Here is a 26,887-nt window from a genome sequence, read left to right as displayed (position 1 = left end):
CAAATTTTGGCACTTTGCCCAGTTCTTCCCACTTGCCTGGTGTGGTGGCAAGTGGGGTAATGGTTGTGGAGTTGATGTCAGCTGCTTTATGGCCGCTGACATCAAGCCCACAGGTTAGTAATAAAGAGGTGTATATAATACCCAACCTTGCTAATTGCATAGTTAGATTGTAAGAAAGACACAGCCTGAATAAAGTTTTTTAATTGAAAGAAAGACACAGACTCATTTATTTGAAATAAAAATAAAAAAGCACAGTTATACTCAACTTACTCCTATTCCACTGAATCCCTTGCCACCTGTAAGACAGAAAATAATAAACAACCATTACACTCACCTTACGCCTAATCTATTGAAGCCTTTGTCCCATGTAAAAAACAAAAAAAGCAAACATATCCCTCACCTATCCAAAGTGAAAATTAGCAATACTGTCCCACACCATAAAACTCAAACTCTGTCAGAATTTAAGCCAAGTATCATCTTAACATGATCCAATTCTCTCACATGCGAGAATCAGAGCAAAGGTGTGGAGAAGATGGAGAACTTAATTTCTCCATTGTCTGAGCCCACTGATGTGGGCTGCACTCGGATGACATTCGAGTACAGTCTGATGTTTCACATTAACCCATAGACTTGTATTGGTGAGCGTGATCCAAATTCTGAGCCACTAGCAACATGCTTCAATTTTTATCTCCTGCTGAATTGGCATAAGAAAGAAATAGCAGATCTGCACTGCCCCATAGTATATCATTGGACCAATAAAAATATTGCTATCTGATAAAAGATGGTAGCACTGGCCGTTTTAAATGCTCATAAAGTGACAATTGCTAAACCCTCCACAGAGGCATTTTTTAGCTGGGTACCGTTAAATTATGACGGAGCTGTAATAACATCATCCTGCTGCCTAACTAATAGAAAAACCACTGGGCAATAAGTGGCTTCTTGCAGCAGTGTTTTGAGTTTCTATTGCAGGGAGCAGAGCCTCAGGAATGCTTCCTGCCTGGCTATGCATGATGCAAATGGTGGTGTTGTGAGCAGGTTGCGGGATGCAGTGACAGACAGTAGGAAGACCAAGAGTTAACAAGATTAATAACAGGGGAATACTCCATGCAGGGAAGTGAAGGGTCAAATGGGATTAAACAGTTCAAATGGCAAAGGATATTGCGGGTTGAAGAAAAAGGATCAGGTGATGGCAGTTCCTGTGAAGCACTTGTGTCAGGAGTTCCTCAAACTGTAACTCCTGCTGGGAACTCAATAGCGCTGGCAACAGCTGGCGCAGTGTCTTTTCTAGGAAGGTTCTGTGGGCATCAATGTCTCATCTTCTGGCGGCAGCGGTCGGTCTCTGGTACCTTCCGCTGAGCCTAGTCCATATGCTACAGTGGCTGACAAGGGTGTGGGCCATAGTACTGTATGAGCCCAACATATGAGCTCAAATATAAACTGGCAAAACTCAGGCACAAGTGTCAGTCCTGTACCCGGTCCTTCTAATGTGGCAAGCGCACTGTACTCACAGACCCAAAGCTTTTAACAACTTGTTCTCTATAGTCACCAACACACTGCACCTCGATCTCTGTCAGCTACGGGGCGTGCTGCACTTCTCTCTCTATGCTGTGCGCTGACTATTCCTGCCAAGATTGAAGCTCCGACAATAGCTGGCACAATGCTTCTCCAGCAGGTCCTGCAGACCGCGGTCCAGCGACAAGGACAGCAGCAAATAGGCCTGAACTCTGCCCTGGCTTTTAGGCTGAGGTGCGGCACTTAGCTGAACGGGGCTAACACTGTACGTCTCCTTCTCTCTGGTCCACACGGCTGGCAGCAGGAGATGACGGATGCTGACCTGCGCGCTGCGGGTGCTCCCAGGACGGAGCGCTTCTCTCCCTGGCTGCTGCTGAACACACGGCTTCACTGAGCTCAGCAGTCCCTCTCTCTCTGGATTGCTGCAGCACTCCTTGCTTCTCTCTTTCTCTGGTGCTGTCCCTTTGCAGTAGGTAGGGGCTGCCGCAGCATCGGTACTCAGTGGGGGAAGGGGAAGCAGAGTGCGCCGCTCTCCTCTCTGCGTGCTTCCCTGGGTTCACGACAATCTGCTCTGCTGCGCGAGCTTTCTCCTTTTATCTCCCCGCCCCTTTCAGTCAGCAGGCAGGTCTGCCTCGCTCGAGCTTCCCTCAGGTAACAGGGGAAGGTCCGCCTAGCTAAAGCTCCCCCCGGAAACGGGATGCTGCCTTATCAGTTCTGGACCCAGTACGCAGGTACCTGCAGTCTGTTCGTCCCCCTTACAGTGTAATAGATTGTAATGAGAGTAAACTGGCCATGCCAACCCCTGGCGGCATTGGGCATTAGATTGTGCTCTCTATAACCTTTATCCTGGCTACAGCATTAGAGTTGCAGTGCTGATGCCTTTGGCCCACTGGAGGATTCTCAGGTTCTCTGATGGGCCAGTCTAATGCCATCATGAATAACATAATTGCATTCTACGCTCTTTAGTTTTATATTGACATGTTCTGAATTCAAAAGATTTAGGCATTTTATTTACTACCATGTTATTATGTGATGCTTCATTTCACTAACTTGTCAATCTCCTTTAATTTTAGCTTTTGATAAAAAATCCTGTACTCATGGCTTTAACATTCGCCAGCTGCTCAGATGCATTAATCACCACTGGTTTTGCAGCGTTTCTTCCCAAATTTATTGAAAACCAGTTTTCACTAACATCAAGCTTCTCAGCAATTCTTGGAGGTGAGTAAAGATTTTCTCTTTACTTTAATTGAAGGGAACCTGTTACCTTCTAAACCACTATGTCATGAAGTGACTGTTCTAGCGTGACACGACCCAACAATGGGTCGGTCACTGAACGGCAAAACACACAATAACAGCGGGACACAATAACAGCGGTAGGCCCTGTCGATAGGGAACGGGGGAATGGACACCTCCTGCACTCACCTAATGATGTGCCCTAATCTCCCTATTGTCCCTACATGGGTTCTTTCACCCTGTCGCTGACCAGGATAGCTAATCCCTCACTTGCCCTGCTCCTATCCCTAAGTAGGGAACTGGCAGGTGAGCACACTGGTCCCACCACTGCACTAATCCACCAAAAAGGAAAGGAAAGACTGACACCTTAGGGAAATGGGAAACAAAAATACGACACTTAGCCTTCTCTCGTGCAATGCACCGCACAGCAGAGTAACGCATCAGATCACAGCATTCAGCTCAAGCACAACTGCACAAGAAAGCTCCTGTCTCCAGCTCGGTTGGTCTCCACAAGACCCTGTACAACCAACACCTGATGCATCAGGTGACCTTCTAAGGATGGTGGGAGTGGTCACCACCCACATCAGCAGAACTAGCAGCAATGCAATTACATCAGCTGGCAAGCACGGGGGGGACTGACATTAATCCCCAAAGGCCTGAAAGGAAAAAAAGATTTAATATGAAAAGCCAAATCTGCCATAGATCCAAAAATGCATCATGGCACACAATTTACCTACAGTCACAGTGGTAATTTGCATGTAAATGCTGTTTAAAAGATGCTAGGCTGGTTTATTTGATGTGCGGCTTCAGGGAGAAACTAAAGTTATATTTTCCTTGTAGCTGATTGTTTCCAGTCATAGAGGCTGGGCAGGGATCAGTTACAGTCTCTGTCTCCTATGCTGTGAGTTCAGCAGTACTTACTTTCCATGCACCCTGAGTGACAGTCTGCTCTTCAGTCTACAAGTTCTTCTCACTAAATAGAATGTCACCAAAAAGTGAATTTATTTCAGTTCTTCTATACAAAAAGTGAGACTCATATTATATAGAGTTATTACAGACAGAATGATCTATTTATAGTGTTTATTTCTGTTAATATTGATTATTATGGTGATTATGGCTTACAGCCAATGAAAACTCAGAAGTCATTATCTCAGTAAATTAGAATAATTAACAAAAAACACCTACAACAACTTCCTAAGTGTTTAAAAAGGTCCCTGAGTCTATTTCAGTAGGCTCCACAATCATGGGGAATACTGCTGACTTGACAGACATCCAGAAGGCAATCACTGACATGCTCCACATGGAGGGTAAGCCACAAAAGGTCATTGCTAAAGAAGCTGTCTGTTCACAGAGTGCTGTATCCAATCATATTAATGGAGAGCTGAGTGGAAGGAAAAATTTTGGTAGAAAACGGTGCACAAGCAATCGGGATAACCGCAGCCTTGAAAGGATTGTTAAGAAAAGGCCATTCAAAAATTTGGTGGGGATTCACAAGGATTGGACTGCTGCTGGAGTCATTGCTTCAAGAGCTACTTCACACAGACATATCCAGGACATGTGCTATAAGTTTGGCATTCCTGGTGTCACATAATCCAAGCTGCTTGGGGTCTAGTGTGAAGTTTCCACAATCAGTGATGGTATGGGGAGCCATGTCATCTGCTGGTGTAAATCCACTGTGTTTTATCAAGGCCAAAGTCAGTGCAGCCGTATACCAGGAAATTTTTGAGCACTTCACGCTTCCCTCTGTCAACAAGCTTTTTGGATATGGAAATGTAATTTTCCATCAGGACTTGGCACCTGTCCACACTGCCAAAAGTACCAATACCTGGTTTAAAAACCACAGTATCACTGTCCTTGATTGGCCATCAACCCCATAGAGAATCTATGGGGTACTGTCAAGAGGAAGATGAGAGACACCAAACCCAACAATGCAGAAGAGCTGAAGGCTGCTATCAAAGTAACCTCTGAATACTTATGACCATGTGATATTTCAGTTTTTCTTTTTTAATAAATTTGCAAACATTTCTACTTTTCTGTTTTTCTCAGTCAAGATGGGGTGCAGAGTGTATATTAATGAGAAAAAAAATGAACTTTTTTGAATTTACCAAATGACTGCAATGAAACAGAGTAAAAAATTTAAAGAGGTCTGCATGCTTTCTGTACCCACTGTACTTTGTGGACCTTGGAGAATGGTGGTCCAATTGGCACCGCACTGTCTCTTCCTGTGTATTAGCAAGTGGTGCAATACCAAAAAATTACTCTAATGCCATTAGTCAGTAAAGAAGAATGTCTTTTAAGTGTTGTTATCATTTTGGGTATACAGTTCGTAATTCTGGCACAAGCCCCAAGTGCTCAGTTTTGTTTATTCTCAGCATCGAACATACATTATTTTCACTTGTTCCCCGGACCACAGTATGCTGTGGTTACTTGCACCTCTCTTGCAATCAAGAATTGTTTCTCAAAAATAGTTTCTTCATGTTTCCTCCATATATTTAGAGAGAACACAACACAAATGAATGTGGTAATTATGTTTCACAAATCTCTACCTACTGTCATTACTCATTAGGTAATACTAGCGCGCCATTAAAGGGAATCTGTCACCCTTTTGAGCTTTTCAAGTTAATAATATGGGCATATAGGCTGTATACAGCTGAAATTAGTCATACCTGTATGCCTCCTTGATAATGCCTTATTTAGTAAAAATCATCTTTTATAACTTCGATCTTCCGCATTATGGGACATACACTGCCCAGAAGATAAGACTTCCTCTGGTCTTCATTATACAAGATTTCTCCTCCCCTTCTCTTCACACGTCCCTTTGATGTCATGGGCGCGGTAGGAAATCCCATTCTGCCTGCCATTGCTCCTCTGCACTGTGAGGATTTCACCCTAACTGTGTTCTGGAGATCACTTAGACGTCTGAAGAGAAGGGTAGGAGAAGTCTTGTATAATGAAGACCAGAGGCAGTCTTATCTTTTGGGCAGCCTACTTCCCATAGCTTGGAAGATTGAAGCTATGAAAGATGATTTTTACTAAACAAGGCATCAATGAGGCATATAGGTATACAGGAATAATTTCAGCTGTTTTCAACCTGTATGCCCATATTATTAACTCAAAAAGCTCAAAAGAGTGACATATTCCCTTTTAAGTCTAATAGAATGGCATTAACCCCTTCATGACCAGAGCTTTTTTCAATTTTTCATTTTTCGCTCCCCTCCTACCCAGAGTCATAACTTTTCATAGCTTATTTTTTGCGGGACTAGTTGTACTTTTGAACGACATAATTGGTTTGTCGTGTACTCGAAAATGGGAAAAAAATTCCAAGTGTGGTGAAATTGCAAAAAAAGAGCAATCCCACACTTGTTTTTTGCTTGGCTTTTTTGCTAGGGTCAATAAATGCAAAAAATAACCTGCTATTATGATTCTCCAGGTCATTACGAGTTCATAGACACAAAATATGTCTATGCTCTCTTTTATCTAAGTGGTGAAAAAAAATTCCAAAGTTTGCTAAAAGAAAAAATGCGCAATTTTCCGAGACCCGTAGTGTCTCAATTTTCTGTGATCTTGGGTTGGGTGAGGGCTTATTTTTTGCGGGCCGAGGTGACGTTTTAATGATACCACTTTTGTGCAGATACGTTCTTTTGATCGCCCGTTATTGCATTGTAATGCAAAATCGCCATTTAGCGACCGGGTTAATGCTTTCCTTTTTATTGATAGATCGGGCGATTCTGAACGCGGCGATACCTAATATGTGTATGTGTGATTTTTTTTTATAGTTTTATTTTGATTGGGGCGAACTTTTAGGTTTTTTATTTTTAAACATTTTTTTTTACTTTTGGCACGCTTCAATAGCCTCCATAGGAGGCTTGAAGCATGCACAACTCGATCGGCTCTGCTACATATGGGCGATGAGCAGATCGCCAATATGTAGCAGATTTTCTGCTTTGCTTTGAGCGCCGACCACCAGGCAGCGCTCAAAGCGATCTGCCTGGAACAACCATAGAGGTCTCCAGACAACGCATCGCCGACCCCCGATCACGTGACGGGGGTCAGCGATGAGCTCAATTCCGGCCCGACGGCCGGAAGTGCTAGTTAAATGCCCGCTGTCAGCGCTTGACAGCGGGATTTAACTACTTAATAGGCGCGTGCGGACGGCGATTCCACTCGCGCCTATTGCGGGCACATGTCAGCTGTTCATAACAGCTGACATGTGGTGGCTTTGAGGTGGGCTCACTGCCGGAACCCACCTCAAAGCAGGGGAGTCTGACCACTGACGTACTATCCCATCAGCGGTCAGAAAGGGGTTAAAGGGGTGGTCCGAAATACAACTTAATTTTCACTCTAAATGACTATTTATTTAGTGCCATAATCTAATCTATACTTTATCTAACATTTCCTAATCCTTCCCTAGCTACACTAACTGCTTTATTTTTTTTTTTTTACAATTTTGATGACTCTTCATTCAAGATTCCCCAGTGCATGCTGGGATACTCAAAAAAGCATCATTAAAGGGCAGAGGCTGCAGTCACTGTCGCAGCACCTGCTCCGCACCTGGCACAATGCTTTAATCAGACGAGTATATACTCTTGCTGAAGGTTTAAATACCTTCAGTCTCTTCAGCAAGGTGCTGGTAATATCTCAAATTCCCTCTGTCTGGTTGGAAGTACTATCAGTCGGCTAGTGTCTTCTTGGAGTACTCTTGGAGGATTGCTGGTGTGATATCTCGATGGTTTAATCAAGCTAAGTGTATCCCCTCATTTTTCCACTGCTTCTGTCTTTAGTTGGAGTGGGGGCTGATTCGCGTTAAACCCGTCCCCTCCCTATACAGGGCCTATCGCTAGGGTCAGGCACAGATTAGGTTGCTGCTCAGCGATAAGGTGTGGAACCTATATAGGTTTAGGGACATCAGGCGAGACAGGGTGTTGTTAGATCTGCCTTGGGGTCTTCACACCCCCTTCCCTAGTGTTTGGACTTCCCCTCCCTCTCGCCATTGTTGTGCACCTTGCTTCTCCCTCACCCAGCCTGATAGTGTGCTATGAGGGTTGGAGAAAAAAAGGGAAAAGAAGAAGCACAGAGGATAGGACGATGGCCTGTGGGGAATAACTTTTCTGCAAATTGAATTTCTTTATAAATTCCTCACCATTTGGCCAATTCGAATCTTGGCAGATTCAATCAAGTCTATATCTTGTACTTTCATTCAATATATATATATAAATAACTTTAAACCATACTTCATCCTTTTCTTTCTTTTGGAAAGACGAAAATCATACCAGAATCTAGTTAAAAAATATTGTTCTATGTGAATTGAATTACTATATCGTTGGCAGACGGTCAACCGAGAAGAAACAATAGAATGCATTGTAGGGAATCCTGGCACAATGTAGAATAAATATTTATGTACTTTGACAAAAATCGGGAACCGGGTTTATGTATTTAAACAATGAACCAATCATCTATGGTACAGCATGGTATCATTCGGTATTACTGTTAGCAACCTTTATGTTTAAGCCTCAAATGAAGGTCATGTGGAAGAAAGAACTAAAGTACTAATATGATTCTCACATTTAAGCTTACTGGTAACTGGAGTGAATGTTGGCTTATTTAACAATCATTTCAGGGATACAGATCATTTCTAAATCTTTCATTAGTTTAACCCCTTAACAACAAGGGGTATTTCAATTTTTGTATTTTTGTTTTTTGCTCCCCTTCTTCCCAGAGCAATAACTTTTTTTATTTTTTGATCAAAATGGCCATTTGATTGCTTGTTTTTGCGGGACAAGTTGTACTTTTGAATGACACCATTGGTTTTAACATATCATGTACTGGAAAACGGGAAAAAAAATTTCAAGTGCAATTCCACAGTTGTTTTTTTTTTTTTTTAACCATGTTCACTAAATGCTAAAACTGACCTGCCATTATGATTCTCCAGGTCATTACAAGTTCACTGACACCAAACATATCTCGGTTCTTTTCGATCCAAGTGGTGAAAAAAATCCAAATTTTGTTGAAAAAAAATTGTGCCATTTTCCGATACCCGTAGCGTCTCTATTTTATTCGTGATCTGGGGTTGGGTGAGGGCTTATATTTTTTGTGTTGAGCTGACATTTTTAATGATACCTTTTTGGTATAGATACGATCTTTTCATCCCCCATTATTGCATTTTAATACAATGTTGTGATGACCAAAAAAGCGTAATTCTGGCGTTTTAATTTTCATTTTGTTACGCCGCTTAGCGATCGGGTTAATTCTTTGATACCAAATATGTGTATATTTGATTTGATTATTTTATTTTGAATGGGGCTAAAGGGGGTGATTTGAACTTTTATATTTTTCTTATTTTTTTCAATATTTTTAAAAACATTCTGTTTTACTTTTTGCATGCTTCAATAGTTTCCATGGGAGACTAGAAGCTGCACTATTTCAATTGCCTCTGCTACACACAGGCAATGATCAGATCACCTGTGTGTAGCAGAAATGCTCACTTGCTATGAGCGTCGGCCAACGGGCAGCGCTCATAGCAATCTGGCTATGACAACCATAAAGGTCTGCTGGAGACCTCTGGTTGTCATGCCAACCCATCGGTGACCTGTGGTCATGTGACAGGGTCACCGATGGGTGGGATAAAGGACGCACTTCCGGTAAGGGCCAGTTAAATGCCGCTGTCAGAGATTGACATATAACCTAATAAGCACCTTGCTATTTAAGCCTGGTGTTTTTCCATGCCTCAGGGTAGGCTTATATGATAGACTTGTTATTCATTAACCCTTAGCCTGTTACTATTTCCACCTTATCACTCTTATCTTACTTGAGTAAACCTTTTTTCCTCTTACCTATCTCTTTATACATGATTCATGATATTTTATGCATTTTTGTATTGTATATTTCACTGAATAAAATGATTTCTTTTTTAAAATATCCTCCTTCAATGGTTTGCTTGGATGCTCTGTATCCATTTTTTAGGTTATATGTATTCTTAACACACCCTACTTTAAGAACACTATGGGAATTATTGTCATCTTGACTTAAAGGTCCCCATTTACAAATGATATGTTTTTGGACGTTTGTGTAGTTTTGTCAGAGATTGACAGCGGCATTTAACTAGTTAACAGCCGTGGGTGGATCACGATTCCACCTATAGGTGTTGCGGGCACATGTCTCCTGTATAGATCAGCACATTTAAACAATTTCAGCACCACCAAATTAGTTATGTTCAACTGTTTTCATCTCTGAACCAATTTGTGTATAGAACATGTAATCAGTGCACAGACAGCCTGCCCTGCACTACACAGTCTGCCCTGAACTATGCAGTATTAAAAGTGGCACCTGCCTTATGGGGCACATCTTCTTTGTTTTGGACAATGTTCTTCCTGGATGTTGCTAGTTAAAAGGCTTTGCACATCTCTGGTCTTCAGGAGTGCACCACTTCTCTGGCTCACAGCTTTGTGCTTTCCACAGGCAGTGCACTCTCGAAGATTGACCTTTAGGCTATGTGCACACTAGGGTGACCGCAAAAAATCGATGTCGGAATTTTGTCCGTCTGGACCCCACAAAACGATTCCCCTTTCCAGATATTGAGATAGCCAAAATTTGAGCTCGATCAAACGACGTTAACCCGTGCCGCTCGTCGCTCAAAGTTTGAAAAAAATCCAAATTGAGGTATTTTAAGATTTAGGTATTTTGCATAGTCTGTTAGACTATAAAGAATGTGACAACAACATTGCAGAAATAGCCCTGACCAAATTTTTGAACCATTTGTGGTATTTGAATGCAGAGTTGGTGGGATTATCGTTTTTTGATCCCACCATTACAGACAATGAAAAGTTGTTAATGGCTAATAAATTGCTCAGTAGCACAGATGAACCATCAGAGCACGCTAGGGTTGTAAATCCAAAAGTTAGGAAAGAAAAATTAAAAGAGGTAGGAAGTAACCGACTTTAACGACCTTCTGACAAAAGATGAAGAACAAAAGCAATATGTCCTGCAAGTTGTAAGCAAATGCCGAGCATTATATTCTGACGTTTCAAAAACTACTTTAACAAAAGCTCTAGAATAGATTAGATAACTATGTAAAATTATCAACTCATGTAGGTTAGCGTGCTCTGATGGTTCATCTGTGCTACTGAGCAATTTATTAGCCATTAACAACTTTTCATTGTCTGTGATACGCGGTCTGTGCGGGCCTGCCGGGGGTCTGTGCGGGCCTGCCGGGGGGTCTGTGCGGGCCTGCCGGGGGTCTGTACGAGCATGCCGGGGGTCTGTACGGGCCTGCCGGGGGTCTGTGCCGGCTGCCGGGGTCTGTACCGGCCTGCCGGGGGTCTGTGCCGGCTGCCGGGGGTCTGTGCGGGCCTGCCGGGGGTTGTGTGCACAGGCATCGTCCGATGGGACTACAAGTCCCATCGGGCTATGCCTGCTACAATGACAGAGATTGACACATTAGCCAATGATGGGACAGTAGTAGTCCCATCATCCGGCTAATGTGTTGAATTAAAAAAAAACAAAAAAAAACATACATACTACATACTACATACATACTACATACATACTACATATATACAACATTCATACAACATACATACTACATACATACTACATATATACTACATTCATACAACATACATACTACATATATACTACATTCATACAACATACATACATACATACTACATATATATTACATTCATACAACATACACTGTAAAAAATATTAAAATAACAAACAAGCAATATACTCCCTGATCTGCAGAAATCCACGAGTGCCCCACGACGATCTCCTGCAGTGCATCACTGAGAGGTTACTATAGTTCACTGGTCTCACTTTATGGCAAAAGCTGCGTGGGAACTTTCTCACACAGCAATGCCAAAAGTGAGACTCTGGACTATTTTTTTACAGTGGCGGAGGAATACAGTGCGGCAGGATACCTACCTCCCGTCATTGTATTCCTGAGGCCCCTAGAGAGCGGTGGCATCAGCTGATGCTGCTGTTCTCCACGGGAGATTGTCGTGGGACACTCGTGGATTTCTGCAGATCAGGGAGTATATCGGTTGTTTGTTATGTTAATATTTTTTAAAAATGACACTGGCTTCAGGGATCAAAGTGACAAGTGATGGTGAATATGTACTCTATGTTATATGTACTGTATGTCTATATGTATGTATTGTATGAATGTAATGTATGTAGTATGTATGTTGTATGTCTGTAGCATGTTTTATGTATGTTGTATGTATGTAGTATGTACTATGTATGCATGTTGTATGAATGTAGTATATATGTAGTATGTATGTTGTATGTATGTTGTATGAATGTAGTATATATGTAGTATGTATGTAGCATGTAGTATGCATGTATGTTGTATAAATGTAGTATATATGTAGTATGTATGTAGTATGTATGTATGTTGTATGAATGTAGTATATATGACGTATGTATGTAGTATGTACTGTATGTATGTTGTATGAATGTAGTATATATGTAGTATGTATGTATGTTGTATGAATGTAGTATATATGAAGTATGTATGTAGTATGTATGTATGTTGTATGAATGTAGTATATATGAAGTATGTGTGTAGCATGTAGTATGTATGTATGTTGTATGAATGTAGTATATGTGAAGTATGTATGTACAGTAGTATGTAGTATATATGAAAAATACTCCAAAGAAACATCCTTATTCCATTATTAGTAAAGTACATTAATAGTGCCTCATGAAATCTATTAACATGGAGACGATTCTCAATAAAATGTGAGAAAGGAGAGCCCAGAATCCAAATCCATTTCAACCGTATATTATATTTATTTATCAAAAAAGACACACATTGGAGATACAGGAAAATAGGGGAACCAATAAAATGGGTAATCACATAAGGCCCGATACTAGAAAGATAAGCAGACAGCCTATAATGGGCATGTATAGCCAAAAGACAAATACCACAGGTTTGCAATATAATCACTATGATAGTAGTAGAATGGCATAGAGAGTAATCACCAAACCAGCCACAGAACAAATGGTGAATCTATTGTACAAGAGTCGCTGTCAAAAAGCAACCCCAGGGCAATATTGTGTATTGTGTAGTGCCCAGATAGGAATGACAGTGCCAATTACTAGTAAACTGGGTGTAGGTCAGCCAATATGTCCTAAGACTAAGTATGTGAGAAACTCAAACATGCGCCATATGAATGTGTCATAAATCATATGGCAAACAATCCTGTGGAAAGAGTCAAAAATAAGCTCAAATGAGCTGGTTAAACATACCCATCATGTCCCAGTGTGTAGTAGGCGTCAGCTTGTATGCCCCTACGCGCGTTTCGCGGTATAGGAGACCGCTTCCTCGGGGGGCGTGGCTATGACTGTGAGCATCCCAAGTTAAATGCCTGGCTGGGGACAGTCATCTGATCATTGTGAGCCAATCAATGGGGAGACTGTCGCGCATGCGTGGTGCCAGTGGAGCTGCCTTCAGATCAACTGACGTCATCGCGTGACGGCCAGCAAACCGCTTCCTAGATTACAGCCAGGACAAGCGGTGTTTTGTTCCTGGTAAACAGACGCCACGTGTGAGTGGCCGGAGCTAGACCACTACACAAGCAGCGTCTATCCCATGTAATACGTGTCTGTGTGACGCATGGCGTACGTGAATCCCCCCATGGAGAGGTCACAAAAACATCAGATGATCTGACCCTATGAAAATAAATAAAAATAAAAATAAAAATAGAGAAAAATAAGGAAAAATTAACAAAAAGGAGGATTATTAACTGAGAAAGGTGGGAGTGAATATTATACTAATTAGCTGTGCGTGTGTTATACGTGAATAGCATATGCGTTGGACAGAGAAATAACCCATCTATTGATGTAAGCAGTGAACTGTCAAACAGAGCAAAAGATTATTATGAACAGCAGACAAGATGCAACCACAAGTATATGTTCGTCCATTTGCGTCAAGTCCTCCGCTTGCACATTTTCTGCCGGTAACATATCAGCCATAAGATCATTTGCTGTTGCAAGTTCGATGATGATTTTATCACGTAGGTCCCATATCACGTGCTACTTGCGTCACAGTTAAATTCTCCACTCCAAAACATCAGGGCGAAAGAGTGCATAATCTATAGCCAGACAAATAACAATTAAAAAAAATGAGATTAAGTACGGAGTCCAAAAAACACACGTACTCTAAAAACAACAAATAATTAAAAGAAGGGAGAGGAGGAGAGATACCTATTTTGGGATGGCAGGCAGAAATAAATCAATATTCTATAAATCATAAAAAAGGCGCAAAACTGAGTGATTCGTTTAACCCATGTGGTGTCATGGTCCCAAGTACCATGATCCATCTGCATTCCTTCTGTGCGAGAAGGCGTATAATGTCGCCGCCTCTAATACCACTATTTACATGCTGAATGCCTCTCACCGAAAAGGATTTGGGATCACTATTATGCATTAATTTATAATGTTTGGGTATGGTTTTTAACTGTGTAAGATCCGTTATCGTCTTTGATGCAAGAATGTCGCGGACATGTTCGCGAACGCGTAATTTTAGTTGGCGACTCGTGAGACCTACATAAACTTTAGGACACCCACACGTAGCATAATAGATGACCTGAGCGGTGTTACAAGTTATATGTTGTCTAATTGAATAGGTTCTTGTTCCATCAACAGATTGAAATGATGATGTCCGTACGACATTCTTGCATGCGACGCAATTACCACAAGGGTAACATCCCAAAGGAGGGCCACGAGAGTCAAAAGGATTCCTGATATGTGGGACATAATGCGAACGTACCAGCATATCCCCTAAATTGGGGCTTCTGCGGTATGTCATAAGTGGATACTCAGAGACTATATTCGTCAATGAGGACTCCGTCTTCAATATATTCCAGTGTTTAGTGAGTATGTCCCTCATTTGGTTCCATCCCCCATTAAAGGTTGAGATGAACCTGACATTACCCTGCTCTTGTTTTTTCTTTCTAATATTTGATTGTAAAAGAGCGGACCGGTTTGTTTTTCTTGCCCTGTCAAAGCCCCTCCTAACACAGCGCCGACTATAGCCCCGTTTGAGAAAACGATCTCTCAACTCTCCGGCTTGATCCAGAAAGGTTTCCTCTGAGGAGCAAATACGCCTAATTCGCAAGAATTGGCCAACAGGGATGGCCCTAATGGTTGCCCATGGGTGGCAGGATCCAGCATGGAGAAGTGAGTTGACTGAGGTGGGTTTCCTATATACGTCCGTCTGCAAATTAAATGCACGGTCCACCCGTATCTTGATATCAAGGAAATCCACCTCAGAATTGCTGCAGGTATAAGTTAGTTTAATGTTATAGTCATTGTTATTAAGACTCTCCATGAATTCTTTAAGCTGTTGTTGTGAACCCTGCCACACCATGAGCAAATCGTCAATGTAACGCAGCCAGCACTGCACATGTTCAGCGGCCTGCCCCCCCTCCCCCGCAAAGACCTCCCACTCCCAGTATCCCAGGAAGAGGCCAGCAAAAGAGGGGGCACAGGCCGCGCCCATGGCAGTGCCGCACTGCTGCAAATAAAACACGTCCCTGAAAACAAAAAAATTGTGTGTGAGGACGTATTCAAGTAACTCCAAAACTAAGTCACATGTAGAGCCATCCCAGCTGCTGCTCCTCAGAAAAAACCTACAGGCATCAATACCGTCTTGATGTCGAATGCAAGTGTATAGCGATTCAATGTCCGCAGTGACGAGGAACATGTCTGATTCCAAGGACATCCCATCGATCCGTGCCAGGACGTCCGTCGTATCTCGTACATAGGAGGGCAATGCCTCCACAAGTGGTTTTAGGTAATAATCTATGAATTGACATATGGGTTCGCACAACCCCCCTATGCCTGACACGATGGGACGTCCCGGCGGATCAAGGGGGTCCTTATGGATTTTGGGTACAAAATATATGGTAGGAATCCTTGGAAATTTAATCAAGAGGCCCTCAAAAATCTGTTTAGGAATAATTCCCTGTTCGAGGGCCCTAAAGAGGATCTCCTCTAAAGTGTCCGAAAAAGCTGTTAAAGGGCTATGATCTAACTTACAGTACGTCACCTTATTTCGAAGTTGTCTCTTAGCCTCCCTTTCATACATTTCCTGAGGCCAAACCACTATGTTCCCTCCCTTGTCCGCAGGTTTTATGACAACGTCCGAGAAAGATTTCAGTTCATCAATGGCCACGCGTTGTTGTGCCGTGAGATTATCAGGATTACGTCTTGTGGAGATTTTACCAAAATCCTCCATAACCAACCTTGTAAAAATCTCTACTGCTGGACATAGAGACAAGGGAGGGAACCTAGTGGATTTCGGACGTATATTCTGGGGAAACATACCTGTGGGATTGGGCTCTTGTTCTCTCAATAGCTCCTCCAGTGTAGAAAGGGCCTCTTCCTCCAACTGAGTGTTAGTAGGTGGGTCCTGTTTCTTGTTGTTATGAAACTTTTTAAGAATTAATTTGCGGGAAAATAAATACAGGTCTTTTACAGCTGTGAACAAATCAAAAGGGTTGGTAGGGGAAAAAGTTAAACCCTTAGATAATACTTCAACTTGAATTGGAGTCAACACATGATTAGACAGGTTGATTACCTGAAGTGTATGGCTTTTAGGTTTATCGTTTTTCTTGGATGGAAGAGATTTAGTTTTATTAGCTTGTGCTTCCCGGTTAGAGCCTAAACGCATTTCCATGGATTTAGAATTAGATCTAATCGATCCTTCACTGGAAGCATATGAAGTAACGGAGAATGATCTCCCCCGTTTAGGATTCCTTGATAATTTAAATCTACGGTTCCATCTATACACTGTTTCAGATTGGTAATCACCCATATCCCTCGAGAATTTTTTTGTTTTTATCTCGCAAATTTCTTTCTCCCATTTGGTGAAATCAAGATCCAACTCACGATTAAATGAAGCCAATTCGTCACTGGACATATCTTTTTTGATTGAATTTTGTAGCTCCTCAATCTCTTGATCAAGATCAGCTATGGTTTTTTCATTCAGTTGGATAAGGAGTTCCATGAACCCTTTTGAACATCCACTGGCTAAGTCTTCCCATTTCTGTTTAACCTCTGAATCGTCAATGGGAAAGGAGGGAAACACTTGAACTCTGAGTCCTCGTGGGATGAGGCCCTTTTCAACATATTTCTGAAGGAATGCCCGATTCCACCAAGTCTTGGTTCGCCGATTTAAAAGTGATCTAACTTTTCTGCCTGCCTCCCTGAGGTCTCTGCTACTCGTAGCCACAATAGTACCGGGTTTATCATTAAAAACCTCATCGATTTGATTTAACCAAGCCTGTTCTCGTGCCTTATAATCCATATGAGGCTTGGAGCGTGTTGCTGTGAAAAACACAGAAAAGACATATATATGAAAAATACTCCAAAGAAACATCCTTATTCCATTATTAGTAAAGTACATTAATAGTGCCTCATGAAATCTATTAACATGGAGACGATTCTCAATAAAATGAGAGAAAGGAGAGCCCAGAATCCAAATCCATTTCAACCGTATATTATATTTATTTATCAAAAAAGACACACATTGGAGATACAGGAAAATAGGGGAACCAATAAAATGGGTAATCACATAAGGCCCGATACTAGAAAGATAAGCAGACAGCCTATAATGGGCATGTATAGCCAAAAGACAAATACCACAGGTTTGCAATATAATCACTATGATAGTAGCAGAATGGCATAGAGAGTAATCACCAAACCAGCCACAGAACAAATGGTGAATCTATTGTACAAGAGTCGCTGTCAAAAAGCAACCCCAGGGCAATATTGTGTATTGTGTAGTGCCCAGATAGGAATGACAGTGCCAATTACTAGTAAACTGGGTGTAGGTCAGCCAATATGTCCTAAGACTAAGTATGTGAGAAACTCAAACATGCGCCATATGAATGTGTCATAAATCATATGGCAAACAATCCTGTGGAAAGAGTCAAAAATAAGCTCAAATGAGCTGGTTAAACATACCCATCATGTCCCAGTGTGTAGTAGGCGTCAGCTTGTATGCCCCTACGCGCGTTTCACGGTATAGGAGACCGCTTCCTCGGGGGGCGTGGCTATGACTGTGAGCATCCCAAGTTAAATGCCTGGCTGGGGACAGTCATCTGATCATTGTGAGCCAATCAATGGGGAGACTGTCGCGCATGCGTGGTGCCAGTGGAGCTGCCTTCAGATCAGCTGACGTCATCGCGTATGTAGTATGTTGTATGAATGTAGCATATATGAAGTATGTATGTAGTATGTAGTATGTATGTATGTTGTATGAATGTAGTATATATGTAGTATGTATGATTTTTTTTTTTACATTCAACACATTAGCCGGATGATGGGACTACTACTGTCCCATCATTGGCTAATGTGTCAATCACTGTCATTGTAGCAGGCATAGCCCGATGGGACTTGTAGTCCCATCGGACGATGCCTGCACACACACACAACCCCCGGCAGGCCCGCACAGACCCCCGGCAGGCCCGTACAGACCCCTGGCAGGCCCGCACAGACCCCTGACAGCCCACACAGACTCCCGACAAGCCTGCACAGACCCCCGGCAGGCCCGTACAGACCCCTGGCAGCCCGCACAGACCCCTGGCAGGCCCGCACAGACCCCCGGCAGGCCCACACAGACCCCTGGCAGCCCACACAGACCCCTGGCAGCCCGCACAGACCCCCGGCAGGCCCGCACAGACCCCCGAGAGGCCTGTACTGACCCCGCCCGCACACAGACACGCACAGTGTCCGCCCACACACTGCCCACACTCTTCCCCCCTCCCAAACTTTGGATGTACAAGTAAAGAAAGGGTTTTTGTAATTCCGATATTTCTGTCCCATTGACTTGAATGGGGTTTCCGGTATCGGAATCGGCGATACTCGATAATTTTTGGGTATCGGTCCGATCCAATCCTTCACGGTATCGGATGGTATCGCTCAACACTAGTAATGAGCAGTAAATAATAGAAATAAAAATATCTCCGTTCTTAAAAACAGAGAGTATTTTTAATAAAAAATTGCAAAGTTTCTAGTTTTTACAAGCACTTTGCAATTTTAATCAGTAATGAGCATGAAACAACCTCTTTAACTAGAAAGACTGGACCTTGACAAGATAATAATGAGGATGTCAATAAGACTATTTGTGCTGCCATGGTTGTGTTATATAGTTATGGAATGGTGGTTGCTTTAATTATGGCTAGATGGTTTTATTCAATCGTTTTGGCATTCTCAATGTATTGTGGTATTGTTCGGTCACAATATGGCAGTATTATTTAGTCATCAAATACAGCTAATATTTAGTCACTGTATTTGTGATGATTTGGGGGTATGGTAAACCCCTTAACCCCCAAGGGTGGTTTGCACGTTCATGACCGGGCCAGATTTTACAATTCTGATCACTGTCCCTTTATGAGGTAATAACTCTGAAACGCTTCCATGGATCCTGGTGATTCTGACAGTGTTTTCTCATGATATATTGTACTTCATGGTAGTGGTAAAATTTTATTCAAATAACTTGCGTTTATTTGTGAAAAAAATGGAAATTTGGCGAAAATTTTTAAAATTTCGCAATTTTCCAAATTTGAATTTTTGTGCCCTTAAATCACAGAGATACGGCACAAAAAAAACTTAATAAGTAACATTTCCCACATGTTTACTTTACATCAGCACAATTTTGGAACCAAATTTTTTTTTGTTAGGAAGTTATAAGGGTTAAAATTTGACCAGCGATTTCTCATTTTTGCAACACCATTTTATTTTTATGGACCACATCACATTTGAAGCCACTTTGAGGGGTCTATATGATAGAAAATACCGAAAAGTGACACCATTTTAAAAACTGCACCCCTTAAGGTGCTCAAAACCACATTCAAGAAGTTTATTAACCCTTCAGGTGCGTCACAGGAATTTTTTGAATATTTAAAGAAAAATGAACATTTAACTTTTTTCACAAAAAAAATACTTCAGATTCAATTTTTTTATTTTACCAAGGGTAACAGGAGAAATTGGACTGCAAAAGTTATTATGCAGTTTGTTCTGAGTATGCTGATACCTGATATGTGGGGGGAACCACTGTTTCGGCGCATGGCAGAGCTCAGAAGGGAAGGAGCGCCGTTTGACTTTTTCAGTGCAAAATTGGCTGAAATTCAGATCGGACGCCATGTCACGTTTGGAGAGCCCCTGATGTACCAAAATAGTGGAAACCCCCCACAAGTGACCCCATTTTGGAAACTAGACCCCCATGGAACTTGTCTAGATATGTGGTGAGAACTTTGAACCCACAAGGGCTTCACAGAAGTTTATAACGTTCAGCTGTACAATTAAAAAATCATATTTTTTCCACAAAAATGATCTTTTTTAGTGGCCAGTGTCAGGCAGCTGCTGCAAAGGCGAATAAAATAATGGGATGCAATAAAAGAGGCATAGATGCTCAGGAGGAGAACATAATTTTACCTCTATATAAGTCACTAGTGCGACCACACTTAGAATACTGTGTACAGTTCTGGTCTCCGGTGTATAAGAAAGACATAGCTGAACTGGAGCGGATGCAGAGAAGAGCGACCAAGGTTATTAGGGAACTGGGGGTCTGCAATACAAAGACAGGTTATTACACTTGAGGTTATTTAGCTTGGAGAATCGAAGGCTTAGGGGTGATCTTATTACATTGTATAAATATATGCGGGGACAATACCAAGACCTATCTAATGATCTTTTTACTCTTAGACCTGTGACGGAGACAAGGGGGCATCCTCTACGTCTGGAGGAAAGAAGGTTTAAGCATACTAACAGACGCGGATTCTTTACTGTAAGAGCAGTGAGACTATGGAACTCTCTGCCATATGATGTTGTAATGAGTGATTCCCTACTAAAATTTAAGAAGGGACTGGATGCCTTTCTTGAAAAGTATAATATTACAGGGTATATACACTAGTTTCCTTAGTGTTGCGTTGATCCAGGGAGCTAGTCTGATTGCCGTATGTGGAGACGGGAAGGAATTTTTTTCCCCAATGTGAAGCTTACTGTTTGCCACATGGGTTTTTTTTGCCTTCCTCTGGATCAACATGTTAGGGCAAGTTAGGATAGGATATGGGTTGAACTAGATGTACTTAAAGTCTCCCTTCAACCTTAATTACTATGTTACTATGTTTTTCACCCCCAATTTTTATTTTTCCAAGGGTAACAGGACCCTAAAAGTTGTTGTGCAATTTGTCCTGAGTACGCTGATACCACATATGTGGGTGTAAACGACTATTTGGGCGCGTGGCAGAGCTCAGAAGGGAAGCAGCGCCATTTGACTTTTTTGGCTGGAATTGAGATAGGACACCATGTCGCGATTGGAAAACCCCTGATGTACCAATACAGTGGAAACCCCCCACAAATGACACCATTTTGGAAACTGGACCCCCTAAGGAACTTATCTAGATGTGTGGTGAGCACTTTGAACCCCCAAGTGCTTCACAGAAGTTTATAACGACCGGGCGTGAAAATAAAAAAATCGTATTTTTTCAACAAACATGATCTTAAGTCCCCATTTTTTTATTTTCCCAAGGGTAACAGGAGAAATTGGACCCCAAAAGTTGTTGTCCAATTTGTCCTGAGTACGCTGACACCCCATATGTGGGAGAAAACTACTGTATGGGCACACGTCGGGGCTCGAAAGGGAAGTAGTGACGTTTTGGAATGCAGACTTTGATGGAATGGTCTGCGGGTGTCATGTGCGTTTGGAGAGCCCCTAATGTACCTAAACTATTGAAACTCCCCACAAGTGACCCCATTTTGGAAACTAGACCCCCCACGGAACTTATCTAGATGTGTGGTGAGCACTTTGAACCCCCAAATGCTTCACAGAAGTTTATAACGCCCGGGCGTGAAAATAAAAAAATCATTTTTTCCCACAAAAATGATATTTTTGCCCCCAATTTTTTATTTTCCTAAGGATAACAGGAGAAATTGGACCCCAAAAGTTGTTTTGCAATTTGTCCTGAGTAGACTGATACCCCATATGTGGGGGTAAAACACTGTTTGGGCGCACGGCAGAGCTTGGAAGGGAAGGAGCGCCGTTTGACTTTTTCAATGCAGAATTGGCTGGAATTGAGATCAGATGCCATGTTGCGTTTGGAGAGCACCTGATGTGCCCAAACAGTGGAAACCCCCAATTATAACTCCAACCCTAACCCCAACACACCCCTAACCCTAATCTCAGCCCTAACTCTAGCCCTAACCCTAGCCCTAATGGGAAAATGGAAATAAATACATTTTCTTTTCATTTTATTATTTTTCCCTAACTAAGGGGGTGATAACGAGGGGTTTGATTTACTAGTTATAGCGGGTTTTTATTTTTGGCAGCTGTCACACGCTAAAAGACGCTTTTTATTGTAAAAATAGTTTTTGCATCACCACATATTAAGAGCTATAATTTTTTCAAATTTTGACTCACTGAGTTATGTGAGGTCTTATTTTTTGTGGGACGAGTTGATGTTTTTATTGGTATCATTTTCGAGCACGTGACATCTTTTGATCGCTTTTTATTCAGATTTTTGGGACACAGAATGAACAAAAACCAGCGTTTCATGAATTTCATTTGGGGGGTGCCTTTACACTGTTCCGCCTGCGGTAAAATTGATAAAGCCTTTTTATTCTTCGGGTCAGTACGGTTGCAGCGATACCTCATTTAGGTCTTTTTTTATGTTTTGTCGGTTTTATGCAATGAAAACAATTTTATATAAAAAATAATTATTTTTGCATCGCTTTATTCTGCGAGCTATAACTTTTTTATTTTTTGCTGATGATGCTGTATGGTGGCTTGTGTTTTTGCGGTACAAGATGACGTTTTCAGCGGTACCATGGATATTTATATGCGTCTTTTTGATCGCGCGTTATTGCACTTTTTGTTTGGCGGTATGATAAATCATTATTTTTTGCTTAGTTTTTTATTTTTATTTTTTAAGGGGTTCGCTAAAGGGGTTAACTAGTGGGACAGTTTTATAGGGCGGGTCGTTACGGACGTGGCGATACCAAATATGTGTACTTTTATTGTTTTTTTTTATTTCCAAAAAATGAATTTATTAGGGAATATTTTTTTTTTTAATTAGCGATTTTTTTAAAATTATTTTTACACCTTTTTTTTAACTTTAGAACATTGTCCCAGGGAAGACATACCTGTCATGTGACAGATCGCTGATCTGTCACATCACAGATCGCTGTGACAGATCAGCGATCTGTCACAGGCACTGCACAGGCTTTCCTCATGCCTGCACTTTGCAGGCACTGAGGAAGCCAGCTCCCTGCAGGCCCCCGAAGGTCCCCGTCGCCATCTTGGATTTGGGGATCTGCAGGGATGGAGCCCCCCGCAGCAGCGCTGCACATTGCGCTGCTGTGGGGGGCTCAGGGAAGCACGGAGGGAGCCCCCTCCCTGTCGATGCTTCCCTTTAACCCCGGTACACCGCGATCGTGTTTGATCGCGATGTGCAAGGGGTTAACGTGTGGGGTGCGGTCCGTGACCGCCCCTGACACATTGTGCCGGGTGTCAGCTGTGATAATCAGCTGACACCCGGCCGCAATCAGCGGCGCTCACCACGTGGGCGCCGCTGATCGCTGTGACGTACTATCCCATCCCTGGGAATTAAGTCCCAGGGCACATGGATGGGATAGTGCGTCACATGACAGAAAGGGTTTAATATTATTTATTTATTTTTATTTATTTTTTTATCAGTTCAGTTGGCAGATTATATTCTGCTGTCGGTATTTGTAATCACTGCTTTGTTTTGGGGATCTATGGGAGGTGCTTATATTCCCCGCTCCCTTCTAACAAAGCAGTGTGTACATTTCTGGTTACATTACCCGGACCCATTCCTTGCAGCGCAAGACCTTCTACGCATCATAGATCATGTGGTAATATGGCCCGGAAGTGACGTCTTTGGCTAGTTTCACACTTGCACCTTTTTGCGCAGCGTTTCGAGCGCACATGATACGCATGCAAAAAACGCTTACAAACGCTTGTAAATGCTGTGATTTTTTGTCGCATCATCGTGCACATTATGACAAAAAACGCTGCGTTTGTATGCGTTTTCAAGCAGTTTTCCATGCGTTTGCATTTTTTATGCGCATGGTGTCACAATCACAGAAGGAAAATCCTTGAAAAATTCTTGCAACAGACTCCACCAATGGGACAGCAGTGGGCTTGTGTTATGGGAATTCTTTATATAGACCCTGTTTACAGCTGAATTCTTCACATTTGCTTTCACTTTCTCTTGACAACATGGATCAGCGCTGGAAGAGTTTTCATTTCAACTTGGATCTCGACATCAGGATGGCTCAGGTTTATGCAGTTGCTTGCCATCAACAAAGGGAGAGAGAGACACAAAGACGGCAGCAGCGGCGTGTGTGGATAAATTTACTTATTACACACGGATGTCCCAACAAAGCTTCAGGGATTTGCTTGCTCATGACCAAGATGCCATCCAGAGACAGGACGCACAGCTCCGTCGTGCGATTCCTCCTGAGGAACGGCTCTTGGTCACATTACGGTACGTAGTATTGCAAAACCAATGCCTGCATAATTTTCTTTGTTCTCACATGTATGATTCCAAAGCTGGCAGAATTATTGTTCTACCATGTAGTTAACCAAAGGCTGCAGTATTATTTTTATGCCATGTAGTAAAGAAAAGGCTGCATATTTATTTGTATGCCATTTTTTTTTCTTGTTTTAAATTTTATTTTTTTGTGTTTTTTGTGAAAATCCATATACACAAATATTAATTTTTGTTGTTTCTCGGTTACCCAGATACCTGGCTACTGGAGAGAGCCTCTCTTCACTGCACTTCCAGTACTGGATTGGAATATCAACCTTGTCTGGGATAGTTGCGGACACCTGCAGGGCTTTGTGGGACGTTCTCTGTCCCGAATTTATGCCCCTGCCCACCGTGGAAAAGTGGATTGAAATTGCTGAAAGATTCTGGACAGTCTGCAATTTCCCAAACTGTTTGGGTGCCGTTGATGGGAAACACATCCATATTATAAAGCCAAAAAGAACAGGCTCTGAGTACTATAACTATAAAAAGTAATTTTCTACAGTACTCATGGCCATTTCGGATGCAGACTGTATGTTTGTTGCTGTGGACATTGGGGCATTTGGCCGTGGGAATGACTCCCAGGCTTTTAAGAACTCGGACATGGGCCGGAGGTTGTATGGCAACCAGTTCAATATCCCCACGCCACGGCCTCTTCCCAACACCAAAGGTCCGCCACAGCCCTTAGTAATGGTTGGGGATGAGGCATTCCAGATGTGCCAAAACCTGCTCAAACTCTACTCCAGCCAGGACTTGGACCACACCAAAAGAATTTTTAATTACAGGCTGACCAGGGCCAGAAGAACTGTTGAGTGTGCCTTTGGTATACTTGTCTCCAGATGGCGCATTCTCAGCACAGCCAATAATATGAAACTGGAAACAGTGGATGAGGTGGTGAAGGTCTGTGTGGTTCTACATAATTTTGTGATGGTTAGAGAGCACCCGAACTTTGAACTCAATGATGCAGCTCCTAACCCATTGCCTGAATTTACTCAGCAACCTCTCAGGTCATCCGATGAAGTTGGCCAAATGAGGGACCAAGTTGCGGCCTACTTCAACTCAGATGTGGGACAGGTGGAATGGCAAAACCAAGTGGTGTAACAAAGTTTTCTTTTGTGTGTATGTTAATACAAAACCTGTTTTGATACCTGTACCAAGTGAACTCTGTCTTTTTTACACTTCAATACAATAATCAACTGGGTAGGTGTACCAGTGAAATCATGATGCTGTGTTTTGTGCATCATGAATTTACTAGTACTCCTGACCAGGTGACTATACATACACACAAGTTGTATGATCTTTATCATCTCTACACTTTGATTTCAATTTCCTGTGACAGTGGAGATAATACAACTAATTTTTGTGTCACCTGGCCTGATGTTAAAAATAGTGATTTGGGAATGCAGTAATGCATCCTGACTTCAGAAGGTTATCACACATGGGCAGGAGAATACACATAAGAGGTAAACTGCAGCATCGCTACAGTCTGATAGAAATATATGCAGACTGAAGTGATGCTGCAGGTTAAAACTCATGTGTATTCACCTGCCCAGGTGTGATAGTTATGATACAAGGACAGGGTATTGTACATATGGCATGTATTTTCCCCATCATCTCCTCAGTTTATCAACACACACTGAATAGAGGATGTGGTTAATTACAAGGTATATTTAGAATCACCTTGCCTTGTATCACAAAAAGTTTAATGATGATGGTAAAAAAACCACACCATAGTCAATTAACTTTTTATGATACCTGGCAAGGTAACAATAGATATGCCTTGCACTCAACACCATCCTCTATTCAGTCTGTGTAATATTAGCTGACTGAAGAGACTGGTGGGGAAAATACAAGTCATATAGATTTGTGTTTTTGGCTACACATATCTCCAAGACTGACACAAGAAACATGTGTCAGTAATGGAGCTATATGGTGGCAAAAACGCGATGTGTACGGTGCAGTGCGTGTAAGGCACAGTGGGTGTAGGCGGCGAAAGACACATTAATGAAACAGCATTTTGTGAAAGCAGAATTGCACATTTATTTTGTAAAAAAAAAATAAATAAATTTTATTTTGAAGGACGTTTGGGGGAAGAATGGGATACTTTGGGGGTGTGGAGAGATGAGGAACAGCTGGAAGTTGAGGAAGGGGTTCTAGGTGAAGGGGCGACTAAAGTAGTGGCTAGAGTTGAGCGAAACGGGTCGAAAAAATTCAAAAGTCACCGACTTTTGGCAAAGTCGGGTTTCATGAAACGAAACCTGACCCTAGGATGAGGTCGGCCACGAGGTCGGCGACTTACGCGCCAAAGTCGCGTTTCAAAAGTTTGTTTTGCGCTCTTTTTCAGCCAATCAGGATCCACGGACACTGTGGGCAACGTGATGACATAGGCACGGGTCACCACCATCTTTCAGAAGGGCATGCAAGTGATTGGCTTGCTTTGGTGGGCGTCACAGGGGGTATAAAAGGGCGTGCACGCCGACCGCCATCTTACTTCTGCCGATCTTAGTATAGGGAGAGGTTGCTGCTGATTCTGTAGGGAGAGCGTTAGGCAGGGAAGAAGACAAAAAAACTGCTTCTGCTGC

The 26,887-nt window shown here is 42.2% G+C and overlaps 1 protein-coding gene and 1 long non-coding RNA gene across 2 annotated transcripts in view; both read left to right on the top strand.

Moving 5' to 3' along the window:
- Positions 1-26,887, top strand: part of SLCO4C1 (solute carrier organic anion transporter family member 4C1) — a 149,059-nt gene that overhangs the window by 85,665 nt on the left and 36,507 nt on the right. The window contains exon 7 of the mRNA XM_073545164.1: positions 2,586-2,730. Coding sequence (XP_073401265.1) covers positions 2,586-2,730 — 145 coding nt within the window. The remainder of the gene's footprint in view (positions 1-2,585; positions 2,731-26,887) is intronic.
- On the top strand, positions 21,591-25,458 carry LOC141049175 (uncharacterized). Its single transcript, XR_012220281.1, has 2 exons — positions 21,591-24,263; positions 24,521-25,458. It is a non-coding gene; the product is annotated as an uncharacterized lncRNA (long non-coding RNA).

Source organism: Dendrobates tinctorius, unplaced genomic scaffold, assembly GCF_039654945.1.
Source record: "Dendrobates tinctorius isolate UK_male_01 unplaced genomic scaffold, ASM3965494v1 ptg000003l, whole genome shotgun sequence".
In the NCBI taxonomy this organism is placed as follows: Eukaryota; Metazoa; Chordata; class Amphibia; order Anura; family Dendrobatidae; genus Dendrobates; species Dendrobates tinctorius.
The sequence above is the reverse complement of the archived record's forward strand: the minus strand, read 5'-3'. Positions and strand labels throughout refer to the sequence as shown.